General features: G+C 33.7%; 1 protein-coding gene across 3 annotated transcripts in view; it reads right to left on the reverse strand.

The window, feature by feature from the left end:
• Positions 1–1,029: 1,029 nt before the first annotated feature.
• AEBP2 (AE binding protein 2) overlaps positions 1,030–20,040 on the reverse strand; it is a 52,389-nt gene continuing 33,378 nt past the window's right edge. The window contains exons 5-9 of one of the 3 annotated variants that reach the window (XM_067306369.1): positions 15,540–15,664; positions 8,804–8,871; positions 4,752–4,865; positions 4,427–4,493; positions 1,030–3,111 (exon numbers count right to left, since the gene is read on the reverse strand). In XM_067306369.1, coding sequence (XP_067162470.1) covers positions 4,439–4,493; positions 4,752–4,865; positions 8,804–8,871; positions 15,540–15,664 — 362 coding nt within the window. In that variant the 3' untranslated portion in view covers positions 1,030–3,111; positions 4,427–4,438. Of the gene's footprint in view, positions 3,112–4,426; positions 4,494–4,751; positions 4,866–8,458; positions 8,619–8,803; positions 8,872–15,539; positions 15,665–20,040 lie in introns of those variants that run through there. The other 2 variants (XM_067306373.1, XM_067306379.1) reach the window with 2 other exon arrangements.

The following is a 20,040-nucleotide window of genomic DNA, read 5'->3' on the forward strand; positions in this document are numbered from 1 at the left end:
TATTAAAACATTTACTGTAAAATATAGCTTAATAATTTATAAACAATAACACATTAAGACCAAGTGACACACTTAGTTTCATGCTCAATGAACACATGAAGAAACAGCATTTTAAGGTGGAATTAAATGACAATTTTGCCATGATTTAATTTCAACTGCACAATTAGCCATTTTCTTTTGTTTACCTTCTACTCTGTATTAAAGAAAATAAAGAACCTCTGAGTGAAAAAGTATGAATCTGTGATGTTTATACGGTTATTTATTAAGCTAGTTTGGAAACACACTGCAATGAAGAGTAAGATAACTATAGGTTTATCCTGATAACACTTTCTACAAAGAAAACAAACACTCCAACTGGGAGGGAATCCATTCTGCGTGTATTTGGAGAACATATTTCAAAATAATTTATTAAGAAATACAGAGAGAAACCTCTCTGTTACATCCAGAAAGAAAGAACCTAGAACTACTCAAAACTTGGAAAAGCAATAATTTCATAACACTTTTCAAGAATAACAATAAGGAAAAAGGAAGAAAATTTTCAGAAGAAAGTGACAAACTCCCCGGCATTCTATGCCAATTCTGTATGTCTGGTATTCCATCAGAATTGGAATTCACCACAGAATGACAGCATAGCTTTAGCAATAAATGATTGTCACTTGAAACATAAAACACCATCGAGTAATTGCCTAATACCTAGACAATACAAACAACTTTTAAGTATAAATGGTTTTATTAATTCACTTGGATAATTTCCTTCAAGTTAAAAAAAATGCAAAATATTCACTTACCCTTTGACTGCTAGGGAAAATTTTCCAAGACAGAGGTTGTATCATGAAGACATCATACTATTTTTTTCAAACCCAAGGGAAAAAAGTCACAGTTTACATGAACAATATATGACTTGAATCCATGGACTCCCAATTATGTAAAGGTATGCATTTCACTATATACAGAGGAAATAGAGATAGTGACATTTTTTATATTTACTTTTGAAAACTTCATTGAAATCTTACAATTTTGAAGCTAATATGAGGTTGTTTGCTTTGTTTTATTAGAAAAAATACTCAGGCAAGGTCTACAATCATCTGTCAATTATAAATGACTTACAAGAAACTCATGAAGCAATAAAATTAAAAAAATACAAATACAAACTATATCTGAAACACTTCTATTTGGCAATTTTATAACAAATTCAAAAAAACCCCAAAGATTGCGGATTACTTTATAGGTACAGAAAAAGCAGTAGGTGAAGTGCTCAAGCAAAAAACAAAACAAAACAAAAAAACACTGCATTTTTTTCAAAAATAAAGTCACATCACTACATATTTTATGAATAATACCCTTATTAAACAACCATTCCAGAACATCTTATATTAGTGGTGCTTTTAATCTGCACTTCTTTTTGTTTGATAAGATTTTTTTCATGTATATAAGTAACATTTTAACCCATTGGAGCTAAGCAAAGCTCTTGTGTCAGTACCAATGCAGAATGCATTTGTATTATATTAGGATATGCTCACTTCTGCAACCAAAGGGTTACTTCTAAGTTTTATTCTATTTAATAAAAATTTAGTGTAAAAACTGCTGGTTATTAGATTCATTGTAGTAAATTCCTCCCCAATAAGGGGGACTAATTCTGCAGTTTGACTGCATATATCCATACAAATTTTACATATTAGTTCCTTCCAAGATCAAGGAAAAAACTAATTTCATGTTCACTATTAGAAAGGAGCGCCATGAATTAATTATGGGTACTATTCATCCCTCTAAGATTTCTGGGAAGGATGTTCAATGCATTTTTGTTCTTACAACAGATATTAACAGTAGTATATAGTCCCTTAGGTATGTAAAAGAAGGTTTTTTATTGTTAAGGAAGGTGCTTTTTTTAAACAATTCTTCTGGCAGCACTAGTGAATTACAATATCCTTCAATATTATTTCTACCATAATATATACATTTTAACTTTCATGCTCTAGAAAAACATCTACAGTACATTTTATGATATAAAAATATATTACAAATCTGCTGAAATATTTACAAGCAATGTCCTATTATCTATATGCAACATTTTTGTCTCCATACAAAGACTAACAGGTTAGACACATCTCTATTTGTCAGTTAAAAAAAACATGGCTTCTTGCTTATTAAGCAAGAAAGTGATTTTACTTTCCTTTTCAGAGCCAACTTTGGTGCATAAAGGATTGAATTTCTAGACTTTTTTTTTTTAAAAATACCATTTTTTTTTTTACATCTAGAAAACATTAGGCCTAATAAAAAAAGTATACTTCACAAGTGAATGGGGATCCTAAAGGGTCAAAAAAGTAAAATAAAACACCAATAACACTAACTGCTTAAGTAGAGGTTTTTCAAAAACCGTCCATTGATATGGATCACATAAAAGTAGATCTCATTAACATACTATACTACTCCTGAAAAAGGGGTCAGACATACTGCAACACTCTTAACATCTTTAAACCGTACTATATGTATTCATAGTTGATTGGAAAAGACAAGCATTCCATCAACATTTGTTTAAACATTATAATTCAACATATCTTAGAGATCTGCAAAAGGACACGAGGTTACAAATGACAAATGATTACTATCCACCATACTGAAAGGGCAACAAGATAATCCCTTGGAAGCTGTTTTACTGTCTGGCATGTGTTATAGTTCGTTAACATTGACAAGAAACCTAATAGCTTGTTAACAGTTCTTGTGGGAATTGTGAGTAAATGGTGATGGTTACTTTTTCTTTTCATCAAATATAAACTATTGTATTCACTAAAGAAAAAAGCAGCTTAAAGAAGCAAGCATGCAAAGCCTTTTAGTTGTTCCACTAAGTTGCCAGAAGAGTGTTTGCTCAGTCTCCCTCTGTACCATTCCATGAAAATGTGGATATACAGTAATATATTAATATATTCCACGGAAGCATCAACTTCATTCACAGAATGTTTACACTAAGCATAAATATTTATCTAAGAAAAAAAAAAAAGGATGGGATTTGACTAATGTGCAACTTTATTTCTAAATCCATTGTCAGTGACTAAGACTGCAGGCGTCCCCCACTTGCTTGGTTTTTACCTCTTCAATCTCTTCTGGGGCATTGTTCTACAAAAGAAGATAGTACAGTTTTACATAAAAACCCTGAAACAAAAGTCTGAGTCAGCTAAAGTGTATTATGATATTGTGATTATACACAATCTACTTTCATTTAATTTGATTAAAACTGAAAGCCATTTGAGGTGATCCCAAATTAGCATACACTACAGACAATAATTAATTATTTCTAACTTCCTACTGGAGTCATCATTTCATCATAACATCAAGAGTTGTCTCTGAACTCCCTTAGCTACTTTTTTCCTATGCAAAGTTTTGACCGTCACCTTCATTTCTTTGATCTCATCTACAGCTGACCTCAAAGCTCTTTTTAATCACATACTGATCTATACTGCTAAAAATCTAAAACAACAAATTATGTGAAGGCACCTGAATTTTATCTGGAGAGGAAGAAAGGTTTGCTCATTTTTTCCCCTAGGATTTCATCTCCCAAATCATTACATTTTTATTTAAAAAGGTTATTCTATCATTTTCAAACAAAACCAATCTATCAAGTTCTGCAAACAATCAATATAAAGACAATTAATACCTAAATTAGGTTATAAATCAGCCACTGTGTTTAAACAGTTTTAAAAATACACAATCCAATTTCCTTGTAACATTTTTATGAATTACTGTTCCCATCAATAATTCATACTAAAGTAAGTATTTTAAATACTTACATTTATAAAGACAGCACATTTAGCATAATGATTTATTTTTGTATTGTAAACCAAGTTTTCATTAATTTAATTAGTGAAATACACTGAATATTAAAGGTGAACTGAAAGGCTTATTACATATCAAAATCTCAAATTAGTGTTCTATGACACTAGGTCATCAGATGTTAAGGAAGAAATATAACACTGAACTATGATCATGACAGAAATTTTTTTTTTTCCCCTCCATTTTCAAGCATTTTAAAATAAGCCTATAATTACATTCTGTTAACATCTTCAGAACTTCAAAAAATTAAAGCGAATGAAGCATTTCAGATTACCTTTAAGAACTGTACACACACAGAACTGTGGGTACTGACAATTACTTGAGAACACTAATACAGAGGCAGGAGAAAAAAAAATCAGGAAATTATTAGAAACAAGATGGATTAGAAGCCAATCTGAAATCCTAAAAACACAAATGTGAATGCATCTTAAAGACATGTGACATGTACTGTCCCCTTTTGTCCCCCTCTAACAAATCTTGTATTAAAAAAATAACAGTACTTGTATACAAGTACAGGTTTCAAAGTAATACTGCATGTATTACAGCTGAATATAAAATATGTAAAGATAAATTTGGACTTTAAAAAAATTGGTATACAAACCAGTATGTGATCTTAACAGAAGTGATCTTTCAGGATTCCACTGTATGTACCTCCTTTACTAGAATTTCTGTACACCAAGCACAAAAAAGTAAAATACACTTGGTAAATACACACATTCCCCGTTTCTCAGTAACTAGAGTTCAGTTCAAGAAGTTAAGTAATTCTGAAATAACTTAAGACCTCAGAACTTAACTACTGGACGCTGACAGGATCGAGGCTCCCTGTTCTGATGTATAATGCATTAACAATCCTGATTTTCCAACGTCAAAAAGTTAAGTGAGGCTTAAGACCGTATTTAAATAAAGTTTCAAAGTTAGGACATTACCTGTATATGTTTGGGTCCAGAAGCAAGGCAGTATCTTTTGGTAGTTTTGATAAATGAACTACTTTAGTTTTTAATTGATGTCGCTCACTTTCATTTACCCACACATCAGGCAGACTATGAATAAATAAAATAAAAATATTCAAAAAAGATCAACCCTTTTTCTTACCATAAAATTATGTGGTAAACTAGTACATATGAAGTTTTTAAACGCAATCTTCACATTTCACTGGTTAAAAAGCATCTTCACTGGAGCGAGGAAAGGACAGCCAATCTTTACACATAATACTTCAAAGCCTTTCAAGTTCACAGTGTGAAAGAGATACTAAAACAAATTAAAGTTATTCCAGAAAGTACTAAACCAAAAATACAGTGGTAATGACATTACATTCTCCATTTTAACAGTTTAATGTGAGAATGGGTAGTAGGAAAAAACAGATCTTTGAAAATAGTTCATTATATTGGATGTAAAATTGTTTGATGCTGTCCAAGTGTCAAAGAGGAGGTAAGTGAAGGCTAGAATACTGCATGCACTAAACATTAGGCTAGAATAATTTGCTCGTTCTGTACATTCAACACTAAGTGTTTAATGTCAGAATGCTCCAACTTTGCTGAAGTTAATTGTTCAATTATCTTCGGAGGAAATTCAGATAAACACCATGTTTGGTTATGTACTCGTCTCACAATGAGAAATGAATAAAACTCTGTCATTACACATTAAAGAGAAACGTCATTTTAGTGCCACTTACGGTGGAACTTGTGGAGGAGGACTGCTGATAATGCACACCAGCCGACATTTTGTGCTTAAACACTTTGAAAGCAAACGTCTACTTCAGAGTGGCTTATTGCATGGTTGTTGCTTTTACCAAAATCAAATTGGGTTTTTAAGGTTCTGCTAAGGTTAACACCGTGACACTGGTGACACATTGTTAAAAGGGGCATCGGGCAGAGGTCCTGAATGCCATTACAAAAAGCTGCTTCTTCTCTCCTTCCAAGAGCAGGCACTGACCAAGGCTGTGCAAAGCAAACAAATGATCCATTTTGCTTCCACTAGTGGAAAAAAGATACGCTATTTTGAGTCTGCATAAAATGAATATTTTAAGTGACCTAGGAGCCAAAAACTTATTTTTTCCTACCTGAGATAAGTTTGAATTTGTAGTTTAAAATGATAATTTTTGAAACAAGTTTCAAATTGAGGAATCTAACATTTTTCAAAACTGTCTAAATGAACAAGTATTTTTCTGACCAAAGCTATATGCAATTTTACAAAGTTTGGAAAAACATTCAACTGAAACAATCTATTCTTCAGCAATAAAATTTAGCTGCAGCTCAAACTCAATTTTTTGGTTAAGCCTCCCAAAAATGTAATGAAAGAGAACTTCTATCATGGTAAGAAAAGGAAGTTTCTCCAAGAACGCTATTTCCCCTTTTCATGGGAATGTGGAAGAAAAAAACTGGAGGCAATCTATGATTTCACTGAGGTTTAATATGGATCATGAAAGGTGGAAAAAAAAAATCTATAAAACTTTTCTTAATAATGTGGAAATCAAATTTTTTCAGAAATTATATTAGGCACAAAATTTTGAAAAACATTTGGAAGACATCTGGAATATGCTGAGTTATACGCTCAGGATGCAAAAAGATACAAACAACAGATGAGAAAATCCTTTACATACAAAGCCAGAAACTCAGTAAAGGTAGCACTTGCATAAAAAACTCAAAGAGAATAAATATCTGCTTTAAAAAGCTTTAAAAAGTTATTTCCCACTTCATAGGAATTAAGTTCTTCTCTGGACTGGTATCTACTTTTCCTGAAGAAGTATTTAATCTACAAAAAACTTGGAGTAGTTTAACAGTTTCTCAAAATGACTCAAAGCAGAAAAAGTTAAATCACTATTACTCCATCTGAGAGAGTGATGAACAGCTTAGCACAATGGAAAATAATCATCATGAATTCATTCAACTTTTCTAAAGCATGAGTACCTTCACTGTGTAAGACAGATGGATAACATGAGCCATGATACATTGTATCTGCTGATCTTAACTGTAATGGTCAAGATGAAAAGGAATCTACTGAATACGCAGCGGTTCAAAACTATGTCATTCAGCACAGGAAATACACCTAACCAGCCCTACCAAAAGAAACAAGAAATATCAATATAAAACACATTATTCTTTTAAACTGTCTAACCAGCATCTACGGTCTCTCATGGATGCCTAACTTCACTGAATAACTTGTCTTCTCCAATGTAGAGGTTCTAAAATTGTATTCATCTGCACGAGCAAAAAACTGAGTTGACTTTGTATTAGAAAAAATAATTCTTTGAAATGTTTAATTTACTTCTGATGTTCCCAGAGCATTTTATGCTTAAACCTTTTAAGATGCAATTAACAGTCTGTCTTATTCTGTAATATTTTAGTAAGAAGAATTTCAAAAGAATTATGTACAGTATTTTCAACTGTCCTAAAAGGCAGCAAAAAACTACATCTTTTACTAGAACATTTTCCTAAACCCTTTCCAAGTTTCATCGAAACTTGCAGAGAGTAAACAGCTACAGACACTTTAAAATTGCACCAAAAAGCCAAACATTCCTGCAGATCACTTACCAGCAACCTTGGTCCTCTGCAGATAGAAGTTACAATAGATTCACACTGCTGAGTTCACACTACTGCACATGACTACTTTAGGACACTCAAAACTTAGTAATTTAAACCACTTCACCTAAGCAAAAGGTATCAGAGTTCTATTATACTAAGGCTTTGTATCGTCTTCCTACTCAATCACTTAAATTAACACTGAATCTAAAAGGTTCTCTAGTTTTAAAAGGTAATTGGACAAACTATGAGTATTTATCTTGCACAACTATTTTCTGTGCAGAAAAATCCAATATTTTTCCTGAAACTTAGATATCCTTATCTAATGAATGCTACCAAGTTACAGCTCTCTCTAGTAAAAGCAAGGTTAAAGAACCCCTAAACTTACATGTCCTGCCTAATTATGCAGCTATTTGTCTTAGCGTCTGAGCTTAATATCCCAACAGCTTCAGCTGTATGCAGGTGCATAGACCCAAGAATGAAAATCTATTATAATTCTACTTACCTTTAGAAGAAAAAGTAGTTAATTCCCTTAAAACTTGTGGAAAACATGGATCACAAAACACTTGCTAAACTACCCTCCTAATGGCTCTCCTAATAATGTTAAAACAAAGTGGAAACCAAAAATTTATTCTACTTTTCCATATAATTAAGATCTTAATATTTGCATATAAATTCTTTTCTTATTTAGGAGTCAGAGAGAAACAAGATCTCAGTTATACTCAGTGAAGTATATGAATTATTTTTAAAGTATTTGACACTTACTACTGCATATGTTCCAAGCCAATGTGAGGGCAATACCTTCATTTGCATTACATATGAAGCTACTCATTTGGAATAGGGCAGAACTTTGATAAAACAAGAGAAAAAGCAACCAAGCAGGTTGGAAGAGAATTCCAAACTTCAGAGGGAGAATCCAAAGGAGCAGCAATATGGGACAGACACTTTAAAGCACTAGCTGTGGAAATTTTACTGTTAAATTGTGGCACCTATGTCACGTTTCTTGTAGTTTGATTGTAATACTGCTGATTATAGTTCAGTGCCTAAAAGTATTTCAGAATCACGATGAATCAGTGGGGGGGGGGGGGGGAGGTGCCTTCATGATAGATTTCCTTATGTATATAGCCAGCAAAACCAACCTGAACTCCCCATTCAGTAAGTAGAAGATCTTGCTCTTAATATCCACAGTGACAAAATGCAGCAAAAATACAGCTTAAAATTTACCTGAACAGGTAGTGACAGAGTTTACAGACCTGGCAGCCAAAGTAAAATCAACTGAAAGTAGGAAAGGGTTGCTTATTATTTTTTAAGCTTCTAAACCACTAAAAAAAGTTAAGCATAAAATTTAATTTGAATATTAAAAGGAAGGCATAACATAATTTAGTGACAGACAGCACATTTACCCCACTGTAAATTCTTCCCCATTTAAATGCTATATCATATCACTAGCAAATACTCACATGTCCTCTGGTGTCCAATGAAGCAAGAGTTTTATTTTTCCAGAATCTTCTTTTCTTTTAGCTATTACCTGATAATAATTATAGAAATTGTAATTAAAACCAAATCTGCAGATTTTTCTCCTCAAATAACTGCTGTTCTTCAAGTTCAACTGGAAGCCCAGAAAACACACTGTTCTACTCTTTGAAAATTGTATTAATTCTATACATAGGCAGAACATATGTAACATTATTCAAACCATTCTTGCCAAGGTTTAATGTTTTCATTTAAATTTTCCTTTAAAATTTGTCTATTAAGTGGTCCCTGAAAAAATATGCACGCATTCTGTACGTAGTCTTTTCTTTCAAAATAGCTCAAACTTTTATAAGCAGTTACTCCAAAAACTTTGAGGTGCATACATTCTTGAATAAGGTTCACAAATGCCCTCTACAAACACATTCATGTTGTTTCACAAGACGTCTGTAGAAAATGTCAGAGACTGATGCAACTTACAATTTAATTCCAATATTACACAAGAAGAAAAATCTTGTCTCACAAATGCTTTGACATTTGGAAACGTCACATGTATAACTTCCTAAGTAACCATTATTTGCTCCCTTTCAACATCTTAAAACAAAGCACTGAATGAGGCAAAGGCTACTTGGAAGAACCCAGAGGCTCATAAGTATTGTTTAATGCAGACCTAATGGACACCTTAAGTAAAACTGCAGAGAGTACACCTGCTAATATTGTCATGACATGAATGACATGTCAAGTGTCAGAAGACCTGTACACAGCTCATAATATCTAAGCAGAATGTATGTATTCCCCCAGTGAGGTTCCAGGCAAGAAATGAAAACTACTTTCTTAACAGTTTCTCAGTCTAGTTCACAGTAGAACAGGGCACAAGTTACTCTCAAAGTTTTTTGGTGCACAACCCTGAAATTAGACTCCCACCTTCAGCACAGATATAAAGTATAATTACAAACATGCACACAAAATAGGTTAATTTAAAATTACTTAAAAGTATTCCATTCATTCAGATACAAATATTTTCCCTAACGCTGGTGTTCAAAAGACAGACGAGGAAAACAGGGAAAAGCCACTTGCTTTCTCTTCTATTGAACTACCCTCAGCTGCTTCTTTATTGTGCGTGCCACAATACTTCATATGGCTTTACACACAGATTTTCAGATGTTTCAAATATCAATTCTCCTACCTTTCGCACCTCTGTGAAAACATAAAGCTTATCAAATCCTTCCAAGCTTCTACAAACAGGCACTGTAGAGATTGTAAACATCAGAAAAGTTGACTACAGAATTTTTAAAGCCTAGAAATGCTGCTGGATGGCAAGTGATCTTTATAAAAAGGACTAAACTAAAATCTAGTATATAGAATAGAATACTGAAGTCCATAATCTGCATCAACCAAAGCAATGTCCCACAACTGAATATCATGGTAAACTAAACTCCAATCACAACATTTCAATGGAATCACAAATAAGACAGTAAGTCAGAATGTCTAAAAAGGTAAGCCAAGATCAAATCCAAAAAAATGGTTCTTTTTTTTTTTTTTTTTTTTGTAAACTCTTGGAACTTAGCAGGTTCTCCGATTCAAATGCTATCTTTGTTCAAAGTGTTATTATTACACACAGAATCACAGAATGGTTGAGGTTGGAAGGGACCTCTGGAGATCATCTAGTCCAACCCCCCTGCTCAAGCAGGGTCACCTAGAGCACGTTGCACAGGATCACGTCCAGGCGGGTTTTGAATATCTCCAGAGAAGGAGACTCCACAACCTCTCTGGGCAACCTGTTCCAGTGCTCTGTCACCCTCACAGTGAAAAAGTTTTTCCTCATGTTCAGATGGAAGTGTCTGTGTTTCAGTTTGTGCCCGTTGCCTCGCGTCCTGTCGCTGGGCACCACTGAAAAGAGTCTGGTTCCATCCTCTCGACACCCTCCCTTCAGATACTTGTACACATTGATAAGATCCCCTCTCAGCCTTCTCTTCTCCAGGCTAAACAGGCCCAGCTCTCTCAGCATTTCCCCATAAGAGAGATGCTCCAGTTCCCTAATCATCTACACCTACGCAACAATCTTACATCTCCAACAAAAAAGAAACAGACAGAAGTGTCCATAGATTTAATAGTCAGACTACCAAAAAATTTAGAAAGCTATTCAGGCCTGATATATTTGTGATCTCTGAAGGTGTCAAGATGCGGACCAGAGGATCGGGACTGGATTAAGTGTTTGAGATATTGAATTTTAAAAAAATTTTGAAGCCCCTCACCAAAAGCTTTTAAACCAAGTTGTCACAAGATATGGAAGAAGTCACCTAGTGACCTAATAAGGTTAAGAAGCAGGAAGCAAAGTATAAGAAGGGGCAGCTCTTGTAAAGGAAGGATGTTCCCCTTATAATTTGGACCAGCTTTAGGATCTGTCATTTAACATATACTCATAAATCATCTGGAAACAGGGCTGAAAGGCAAGGTGACAAAATCTGCTTTAGATATCAGGCAATTCAAGATAATCAAAGGAAAGCTGCTTGCAAGAGCTGCAATAGGATGTCATGATAGAATACTGCAGCTAAACATCAGTAAAAATCTTTTTTTTTTTTCAGTAATCTTTGATAGAAAAGTCTGTTAAAATTTGTCTAGCTAGCAAAGAACATTACAAGGTCCTTTAACTTTAGGCACTTCAAATATCACTACTACTTTCTTTGTAAGCCACAAGGCATATCCATAATAAGATATATCCTCTTGCTAGATCTGGAGCATGGATGAAAACCCTGACCACTTTTTAAAGAAAGATTTAGAAAGTACTCCACCAAACCCTTCCAACTTAAAGTTGCCCAGACCCATCGTCTTTTTCTGCAGACTCAGTTTCTTTGCTGTAGATTGGAGCACCTGAGTCCTGGAAGCAGATGAAGATAAGCCTGAACTCACTTTACAGGCCAAATAATGCTCAGTTCTTACCAGCTCTCCTATTCAAAAATAAATACATTTTCCTGCACTGAGTAGTTCATTCTAAAAGTAATCTTCAGGTTTTAAGGAGACACATATGCTCTCTCCTGTAATGCAAGCATCGTGGCTGTCACATGTAGAAAAGTTCATAGATGACATTTTAAAATGCTGTACTTGTGTACTTGGACACAGTAAAGTAGCTGCAGCCCAGTTAGAGGGAAGTCAATATTCTCCACAAACTGCTCTTCATCATATCTAAAACTTAAACAATTAGTGAGCTAGGAAAACATACAGAATATACAAGTTACATTTATATATTACACCTAAGTACCAGCTGGAGCTGTGGTTGCTGCCCTTCCATGACATGATCAATACCATAGTTACTACTGGGATTTACAGTATAACACATGATAATTCCAGAACCTCATAGATTTTTGTGAGAACCACCCCAATATCATCATCTGCATTCTCCTACAGAAAAAAGTGTGGACCCACTAACAACTCAGACATAACAACTTTTCATTTTCAGGAACATATAGCACAAAACTCAAAGACTCTTCTGTCTTGCTATCACCAGACTGAAAAGACAGATATCTGTAAAGACTAAACAAACAAACATTGATGCATAAAACAGATTCAGGCTATAAAATTCAGGGAAATTCAAGTACTGCCTGAATTACATGACTGCAAGTACCATTCTCTTTTTCTATAGCCCTATTAACAGCATCAAGCAATCAGTGCTAAAGCAAGGGCTTGAACGGGCTTTCATCCCCCACATTAATATATTGCTCTGTTCTTTGCAGACTAAGAGCAGTGATGAAGAAAGGAAGAAGCTTAACAGGAGGAGAAAGTAACTTTTTAACAGTAGAAAATCAAAAATCTAAACTTTCATAACAAAAGAGCTAATCATATTTAATATATGAAGGCTATGAAAAGCTAAAAAGAATGTTTATGATAACATTAAAGTAGCATGTTAGCTTTTCTTCAGGAGGGACAACAGAAATCTGCCTCTATAGTTGCCATTGACGCTTCCCACATGTATTTCAAAATCTTCAAATTTAAAGAAGCTTTTATAAAAGGTATAAAAAGTACCCAACTCTTTCAGCACAATTAGTGCCATGAAGATATTGCTGACTCTAGCTTTCCTAGAAAACAGTAACACAGCTACGATTAACATAGACAGAAATGGCCAACTGAAAAAACGAATGGTCACTCTGACAATCAGAGCCTTATGGCCAAGTTTGCTAAAGTACAGCTGGAATGGAAGAAATCTAGCATGCCTGCAACAATGATGTTCTGACAATTTAACAGTTTTTTACAGAATTATAATTTTAAGCCCATTTAAATTTTACATTTAAAAAACATTATAACCAGTTGATGTGTGTACAGAATGACTTTATTTGAAAAAAGTCTCACTATATTTTATACATTGCATGCACTGTTCCTGGAAACAAAAGAAAATTTGCATTTCTCTATGTGCAGGAAACATGCACCTGACAGTTGTGTTAGACATCAGAAGTGGAATTCTGCTGACCTCTTCTGGAAAATGAAAAAATTTCACTCGAAAAAATTAGTATGTTTCTGACTGTTTACTTACTGAGTTTCAAAGGTTTAAAATTTCAAAACACACAGAATTGGTAAGCTGAAATTTGTAAAAATAAATAAATAAATAAATAAACGATACTGAAGAATAGTTCAATATTCAAATATTTTAAAGAGAGGTAATTCTATCCATTTCAAAAAGCTTCAACAGAAAAAAAAAGATGGGGCAACATATGAGCTGCATTTTTAAACAGTGTAGTATCTACTCTTTATAGTAAATGGAAATGCTTGATATTCTTCATACAATTTAATATAGAGAATCAAAGTACCAAGGTTAATGATGAAAACAAGGAAGCCTGAACATAGGTTTTAAAAGATCACATAGAAAGGCAAAGTCCATTAATCTAGCCAATATGTCAACTAAGTAGCTGGAAAATTTTACAACAGAAATCACATTCAAAGGATTTGATTACATTAAAAATATAGAAAAAAAAACCCCACATAATGAAGCCAAAAGTTAACTGTGGATGGCAAAACATGTTTGCATAAAACTTTATTGATGATCGAATTGTACAACTTTCCATATCCATTAAAAAAGGATGTGTTTAAAATATACATATATGCGAAAGGAGTGTCTGTTTCATAGGAGGTGAAAGGGCACATACAGGGACTGCTTAGAAATTCTTCATGTTGGTAATTTTTCAGTAGGAAATCCATGCTGTAAAGTATACTGTGCTGACATTACTCTTATGCTGTACTAAAACAACTCCCAAACTTTACATCACTTGCCTCAGTTTTCAGGAATCAGGCAATTTTATCTTTAGATTTTTCATTTTTCAAATTAATGATTGTGATAATGACACATCTTTTTTTTGTTGTTGTTGTTCTTCATCCAAAAGGGAGACCACACATACTGCATCACACTATCTAACCAGTCAGCATTCAAAGTCCTACCTAATGCTGATAAGCTATGCAAAATCTATTTGTATTTGAGGGGACCATTAGCTCACGATAATAGTGTAGATCCACGAAACTGCTTCAGAGATTTCTCGGGTTTTTTGAAGGATATTTTAGGCCAAGCCTCATCAATAAATCTGATGTCCACCACAACCCCGTGCACAACTAACATCGCACTAATACGGTAGCAAAATGCAGTGTGGGGCGGGAATCTTGGAACAGTTTGCCACTAAAACCTCTCCTGCAACTGTGGTTTAAGCAATTTCATGTCTTCAGATCTAATCAACCCCCTACTATGTCTTAGCGACACATGCATGAATAAACTAAAAGGGTTTGCATTGCTTCCTCCAAGTTAATTTTTAACAGTTTTAGAGCTCATTCCTCACTCTACTTTCATCTTCCTATGAACTATCCCAACAGACAAAAGGGGGCTTCCACAATTGAGGAGTCTGCCTGGAAAAACTTTCAGAATAAAGCAAGCTGGCCATTTACAAAGCATTCCCTCTCATTTTATTCTATCCCTTAAATCTCTACCTCATTTATGCCCATATCTCCCAAACCAGGAAAAAAACCTGAGGCATAATTCTTTCTGAAATTGATTCCTATACCCAATTCAACACTGTCACTTTTTCTCCTGTTCTGAACATTTCTAAATGAATACTAAAGTCAGTCCTATCCATAGATACTTTGTAGAAAATCTGAACTGAAGTTAATAAAACTGGATGCGGAAACAGAACCAAGGACCTGCTCCCCACCTGGTACTTGTCTCCTTCTAGCAATTTGCTAATATTTTGGTAGTATAAAAAAAAGGGGGGGGGGGGACAATGCATTTATTCAGGATTTCATCTTTTAAATGGAAAGAATAAACACAAATTTCAAATCAACTTCTTAAAATAATCAATTATTCTATTACTCTCAAAGTATTCCTTGTGATAAATTAGCAGTGTGACTCACTATTGACTCAAGACTATAGAAATGCCAAATGAATTGCACTGTTATTTAGAAGATACAACTGTAAATTTTTCTGTATCATACACATGCTGTCAGATACTTCTTCAAGTGTATCAGACAGAAATGTTGGAAGCTATTCAATTCGTGAGACAGAACAACTACTAACACTACTTTAAAAAAGTTAATTTACTAGAAAAGGGGAAATCAACAATGTAAAATGACCCACTATTACTGTTACTTTTTCCTGATTAAATGCCTACACCGGTAAGAGGAAAATAGGAATCTACTTGAAGTATTAGATTTTTCAGACACAGAGGTAACAAACAGAATGCATAATGTAATACTTACAGTACTATGAAATACAACACTGTGGCCTTTTCCTAAACTTTCTATATGTGCTGAGAGGTTAAAGCAGATGGCTCGATGTCTTATAGCATCCAGTGTTTGTGCATCAAAGAAGTCATGTGGTCTTGCTAGAAAAAGAAAAGATCCTTAGTGTTGAACACATTGAAAGCATTCAAACACCCTCAAGCACTTACATAAAAGTCTGAAGTGTCATTAGCAAGTCATTTATCATTATGACAGCAGGACTATCTTGGCAAAGAGTTATAAACGTTAATTTAGCTGAGAGGAAGAACTGACTCTAAATGGGACACAATCCAATGTCTATCCATATAAGATCAGTCAAAACATATTTCTTCTAGATGAAACAGCTATTCGGACAAACCAATTAGATTTCGAGTGAATTCTATTCTTTTTTAACCTTTGACGTTAAGAATCTATTATTATTATTGCTGAGTACCTCTGGGAACATCCATCACAACCACCTCATAAAAAATAATTCTTAGTACCAAGAAACTAAAAATAGAACTTATTAACAAGTGGGAATTCTATTTCAATGCTAAAAAAGCTCAGGAAAGTTCCCATAAATTTCTCAACCTAACTGGCCAAGTCACCCTTAGAGCACAGTCAACAGTTCCAATACTACTGCTGTGACTTTTTGAAAATAGTATTAAGGTACTTAAAAACATTATACTGCATACTTCCAACATGTTAAAAGCAGAACTATATTCTGAGCTTGTAAGTGAACTGTATTAAAAACAATCTGCCCTGTTCTAATTCATAATCATTAAAAAATATATGAATATATATATATATTTCCAATGAATACTGGGATGCTACAAAGAGATCTACAATGGCACTGAAACAAAACTGCTTGGTACAGCAGTAGAACACAAAGCAAAGTATTAAATAAGTCATCAGTATTGTGAACATATGGAAAATAGTGTCCCACCCAGAAATTTTTGATCCCCAAAGGGTAATAGTGATGAACCATCAAATGAAAAAACACAGATGGATTTTTTTTTTTTTTTTAAATACAGGTACTCATTTCACATTTTTTGATTGTTAGTAGTTGAATTATTTTCTAGCCAAAAAGCACCAAATGAATCAGATTCTACACTTTAATTTGTAATTTTCAGTAAAGTGTAATTAACATCCATCTGATATTTTACAAGTAGTCTATAAACACCATGTACTAATAAAGTCCTTTTCCTTTTAGAAAATGACTTGTATAGTTAACTGTGTTTCATGAACCGTAAAAAGATTACTAAACTCTGATTTGGAGTGCAAAGAAGGTCTATCAATTCTACATTAAGGGTATTTTAACTGAAAAATAACTGCTACTAAGCACATGTTTACATATCGTATTCTGTTAGAAATATTTCATACTAAAATTTTAATACACCATATAGTACAGTAGTAAAACTACAGGGGTAAAGTGTATTAATGAAAGTATTCTGATTTTTTTTAAGTTTTATATGAGGACAGTAATTTTTCATACAATACACTGAAACTAAAAAAAGAACAGGAGTTTAAGACATATAATATTATCAAATATATCATCACATAACCTGAAAAAACAGTGAGTCAGAACTGCTTTGTCCTTATTTAAAACTTCTACATTCCTTTTCACCAAGATGATCTATCCATTATTTCAAAACAAACTACAAGTTCCACTTAAAACTAAATATTTGCTACACTCTTGGGACTAATTATTGTTAAGTCTTCATCTGTACATTATGTTCTGTCCTTATTCTCCCCAGCTGGATACTGCCAATTAGGCAATCATCTCACTGAAATGTTGTCTGGCTGTAAGTGGTAACTTAAAAATGAAGTTCATGCTGCAGAAGGTCACTGATGCAAGCATGCTTACATTGAAACTCTTAATTTATCACGTAAAAAAGGGGTATAGGTTATGGGTTGCATGTTTGTTTTTGTACATGGACTACCAGTTTTCTTTCTTCATAGACAGTTAAAAAAAATGAAGGGAGGGAGGGAAGAAGGGGCTGGGAAAGAGGGACAAGCTTATACACAATAATATACCAAGAAAAAAAATACAGGCACATTTTATTATCATAAATGCCTGATCAGTAACAGACACAAAGCATGAAACTTCCAAAACCAAGTGTTTTCCAACAGGTATCCTTCCATCCTTCTCTACTCGCTCTCAGAAAAGACCTTTCTTCCATTGATCTAAAATTCTGAAGCTCTCCACTCAAATAATCTAAATGCTGATCTAGGTATTTTTCTAGTTTGTTGTGTTATTAGGAACATGCATGGAACTCTGCTCCAATGCACATACAATACTTTATATATATAAACAGGCAGCCCCAAAAATTATGCCTTTAGTTTCATACAGCAAATTTGTACAGGATTTATCAATAGATAACACTTGACAGATGCAGAAGAAACAGCACAGTTTGTTAAGGGATACAAACAGCATTATTTATTCCTTATTCAGTGTTAATCTTGTATCTTCTTTCTGTGCATCTTAAATCTATTCCCTCAAAATTATTTCTGAAGTAAGGTGTCTCCCTTCCTGCTTAATACAACTTCCATGTATGCTTCAAGTACTTAAGTAAATGAAACATTCTGACTAGTAGCCTACTAAATAAAATGCCAAGACTTGTGTAATTAGTAACTTCTTACCATAAATTCCACGAACAGTAAACTTCCTGGTGTGTCTCATATACAGTAAACTTAATCATCATGGCTGTTAATCACCATGTCATCTTTGCAATTGGAAAAGCAAGTGACAATACTGTAAATATAATTTTAGCTTCTGCAAAAGTTCTGAAGCTATCTCAAAGGAAACAATAACATGACCCATTATAGACACATGCATCTTTGATATGTTTGGCTCTATACCTCTAAATGCCAGGCTACATAAAACAGAGAATGTGTTTGAGGCTATCCAGAAGAGAAAGAAAGCTACTTACTGCGATCCTGAATTATTCTGTAACATCAAAATGTATTTGACAAATCAGCCAGTCTCAATACCACCTCTAAAGTAACCAGCCGTGAGGGTGTCTATGGCAAAATATGCATTTATCATAAAAGTACTAATTTCCAAGCATAAAACCACACGTAGTGTTTACAGACAGGAAGAAAGAAATGCAAAACAGTTTAAGAATGGCAAAATATTAACAAAGGGGGGAGAAAAAAAAATCAAATAAGCTGTATGAATTCTCTTTACAGTCCACGTTAAGATATCATATTCTTGTCACATATAGCTATAGCAGAGTACTTCAATTTTTTTATTTATGCATTTATATTGTCCCTCAGAATGGTGTTAACGTTCAGATAGAAAACACCAGCCTACACAGAGTAAGCAACTTCATTAATTTGTTGAATTTAAACCTTCAAGAATTTATAGATAAGGATACTTCAGTTGTAGCATGTATTAACAAACAACTGTCGACAAATATTTAGTAAGCCAATTATGCCTTGCAAAGAAAGGCATGCTCAGATCAAACCATGAGCATGTAGAAAGAACATGTTGACAATGTTTTTCGGAAGAAAAATTATTTTCTAATGCAAAATTGTAATTTTTTGTCAAGTGATTTTTTGTGAATGATCTAGGCAGATTGTACACTCGGTATTAAATACCATCTTGCATTATATCTGTTTCTAATAACTCATGTCAATCTGACATGCAGAGAATATGGTATAAAACCTAACAACTCTCATTCTCGGCACTTTTTAAATATTTAAGAATAAATCTGTGTTCATAACTTCATGCACTCTAGAGTCAAAATACTGTATGTTGTTATTCTGTTACTTTGGCTTCTTAGATAAGGTTCCTTGCCCTCTCCTCTTCTTCTTGTAAAGACACAAATCTATACACTCACACACTTCATCCCTTATCTAACTAAAAGTAAAAATCTAAGCTAAAAAACAGTAAGCAAAAACCAGCCCTTTGTCAACTTTACCTAATCAACAAGATTAATAATCCACACAAAGTTTTAATGGAAAAGCTACCAGTATTTAGCATTTTCTGAAAATGCCATCAACTTTGGATACATTTCTGGGTCACATACCCTCTGGAGAAATACATTACAGTAGTCAGTTCCCAGCTCAGTTAGAGATGATTTTTGCCTTAAGGCAAAACTATACAGCCAGCATTGCATTTGTCTCAGGAGGCAACAAGACAAAAAAAAATGCTCAAGCAGCTGTCATTTTTCTTTCTATGCAACACTTGATCAAGACAGCAGACTATTCAAATACTAGAGTTAGGTCTTCAACATTTCCATAATATTTACTTTTTTATATTTTCTGTCCTAGATTCATTCAAGAATTTTCCATCTGCTTTTCTCACTGCTCTGTGAAGATGGCTGTGTGCATATCTGCAGAAGAAATTCTACAGTACATTCTTATTACAACTAGAGCATCTTAGCAGATAATTTGAAGTTTTAACTTTGAAGCTCCAATCTGAAACTTATAAGTCAATAATATTCGTCAATTAAAAATAAAATGCCAGTCTGAAATACTACTTCTGCATATATTG

The sequence above is a fragment of the Apteryx mantelli genome, chromosome 1, assembly GCF_036417845.1.
Source record: "Apteryx mantelli isolate bAptMan1 chromosome 1, bAptMan1.hap1, whole genome shotgun sequence".
Lineage (NCBI taxonomy): Eukaryota > Metazoa > Chordata > Aves > Apterygiformes > Apterygidae > Apteryx > Apteryx mantelli.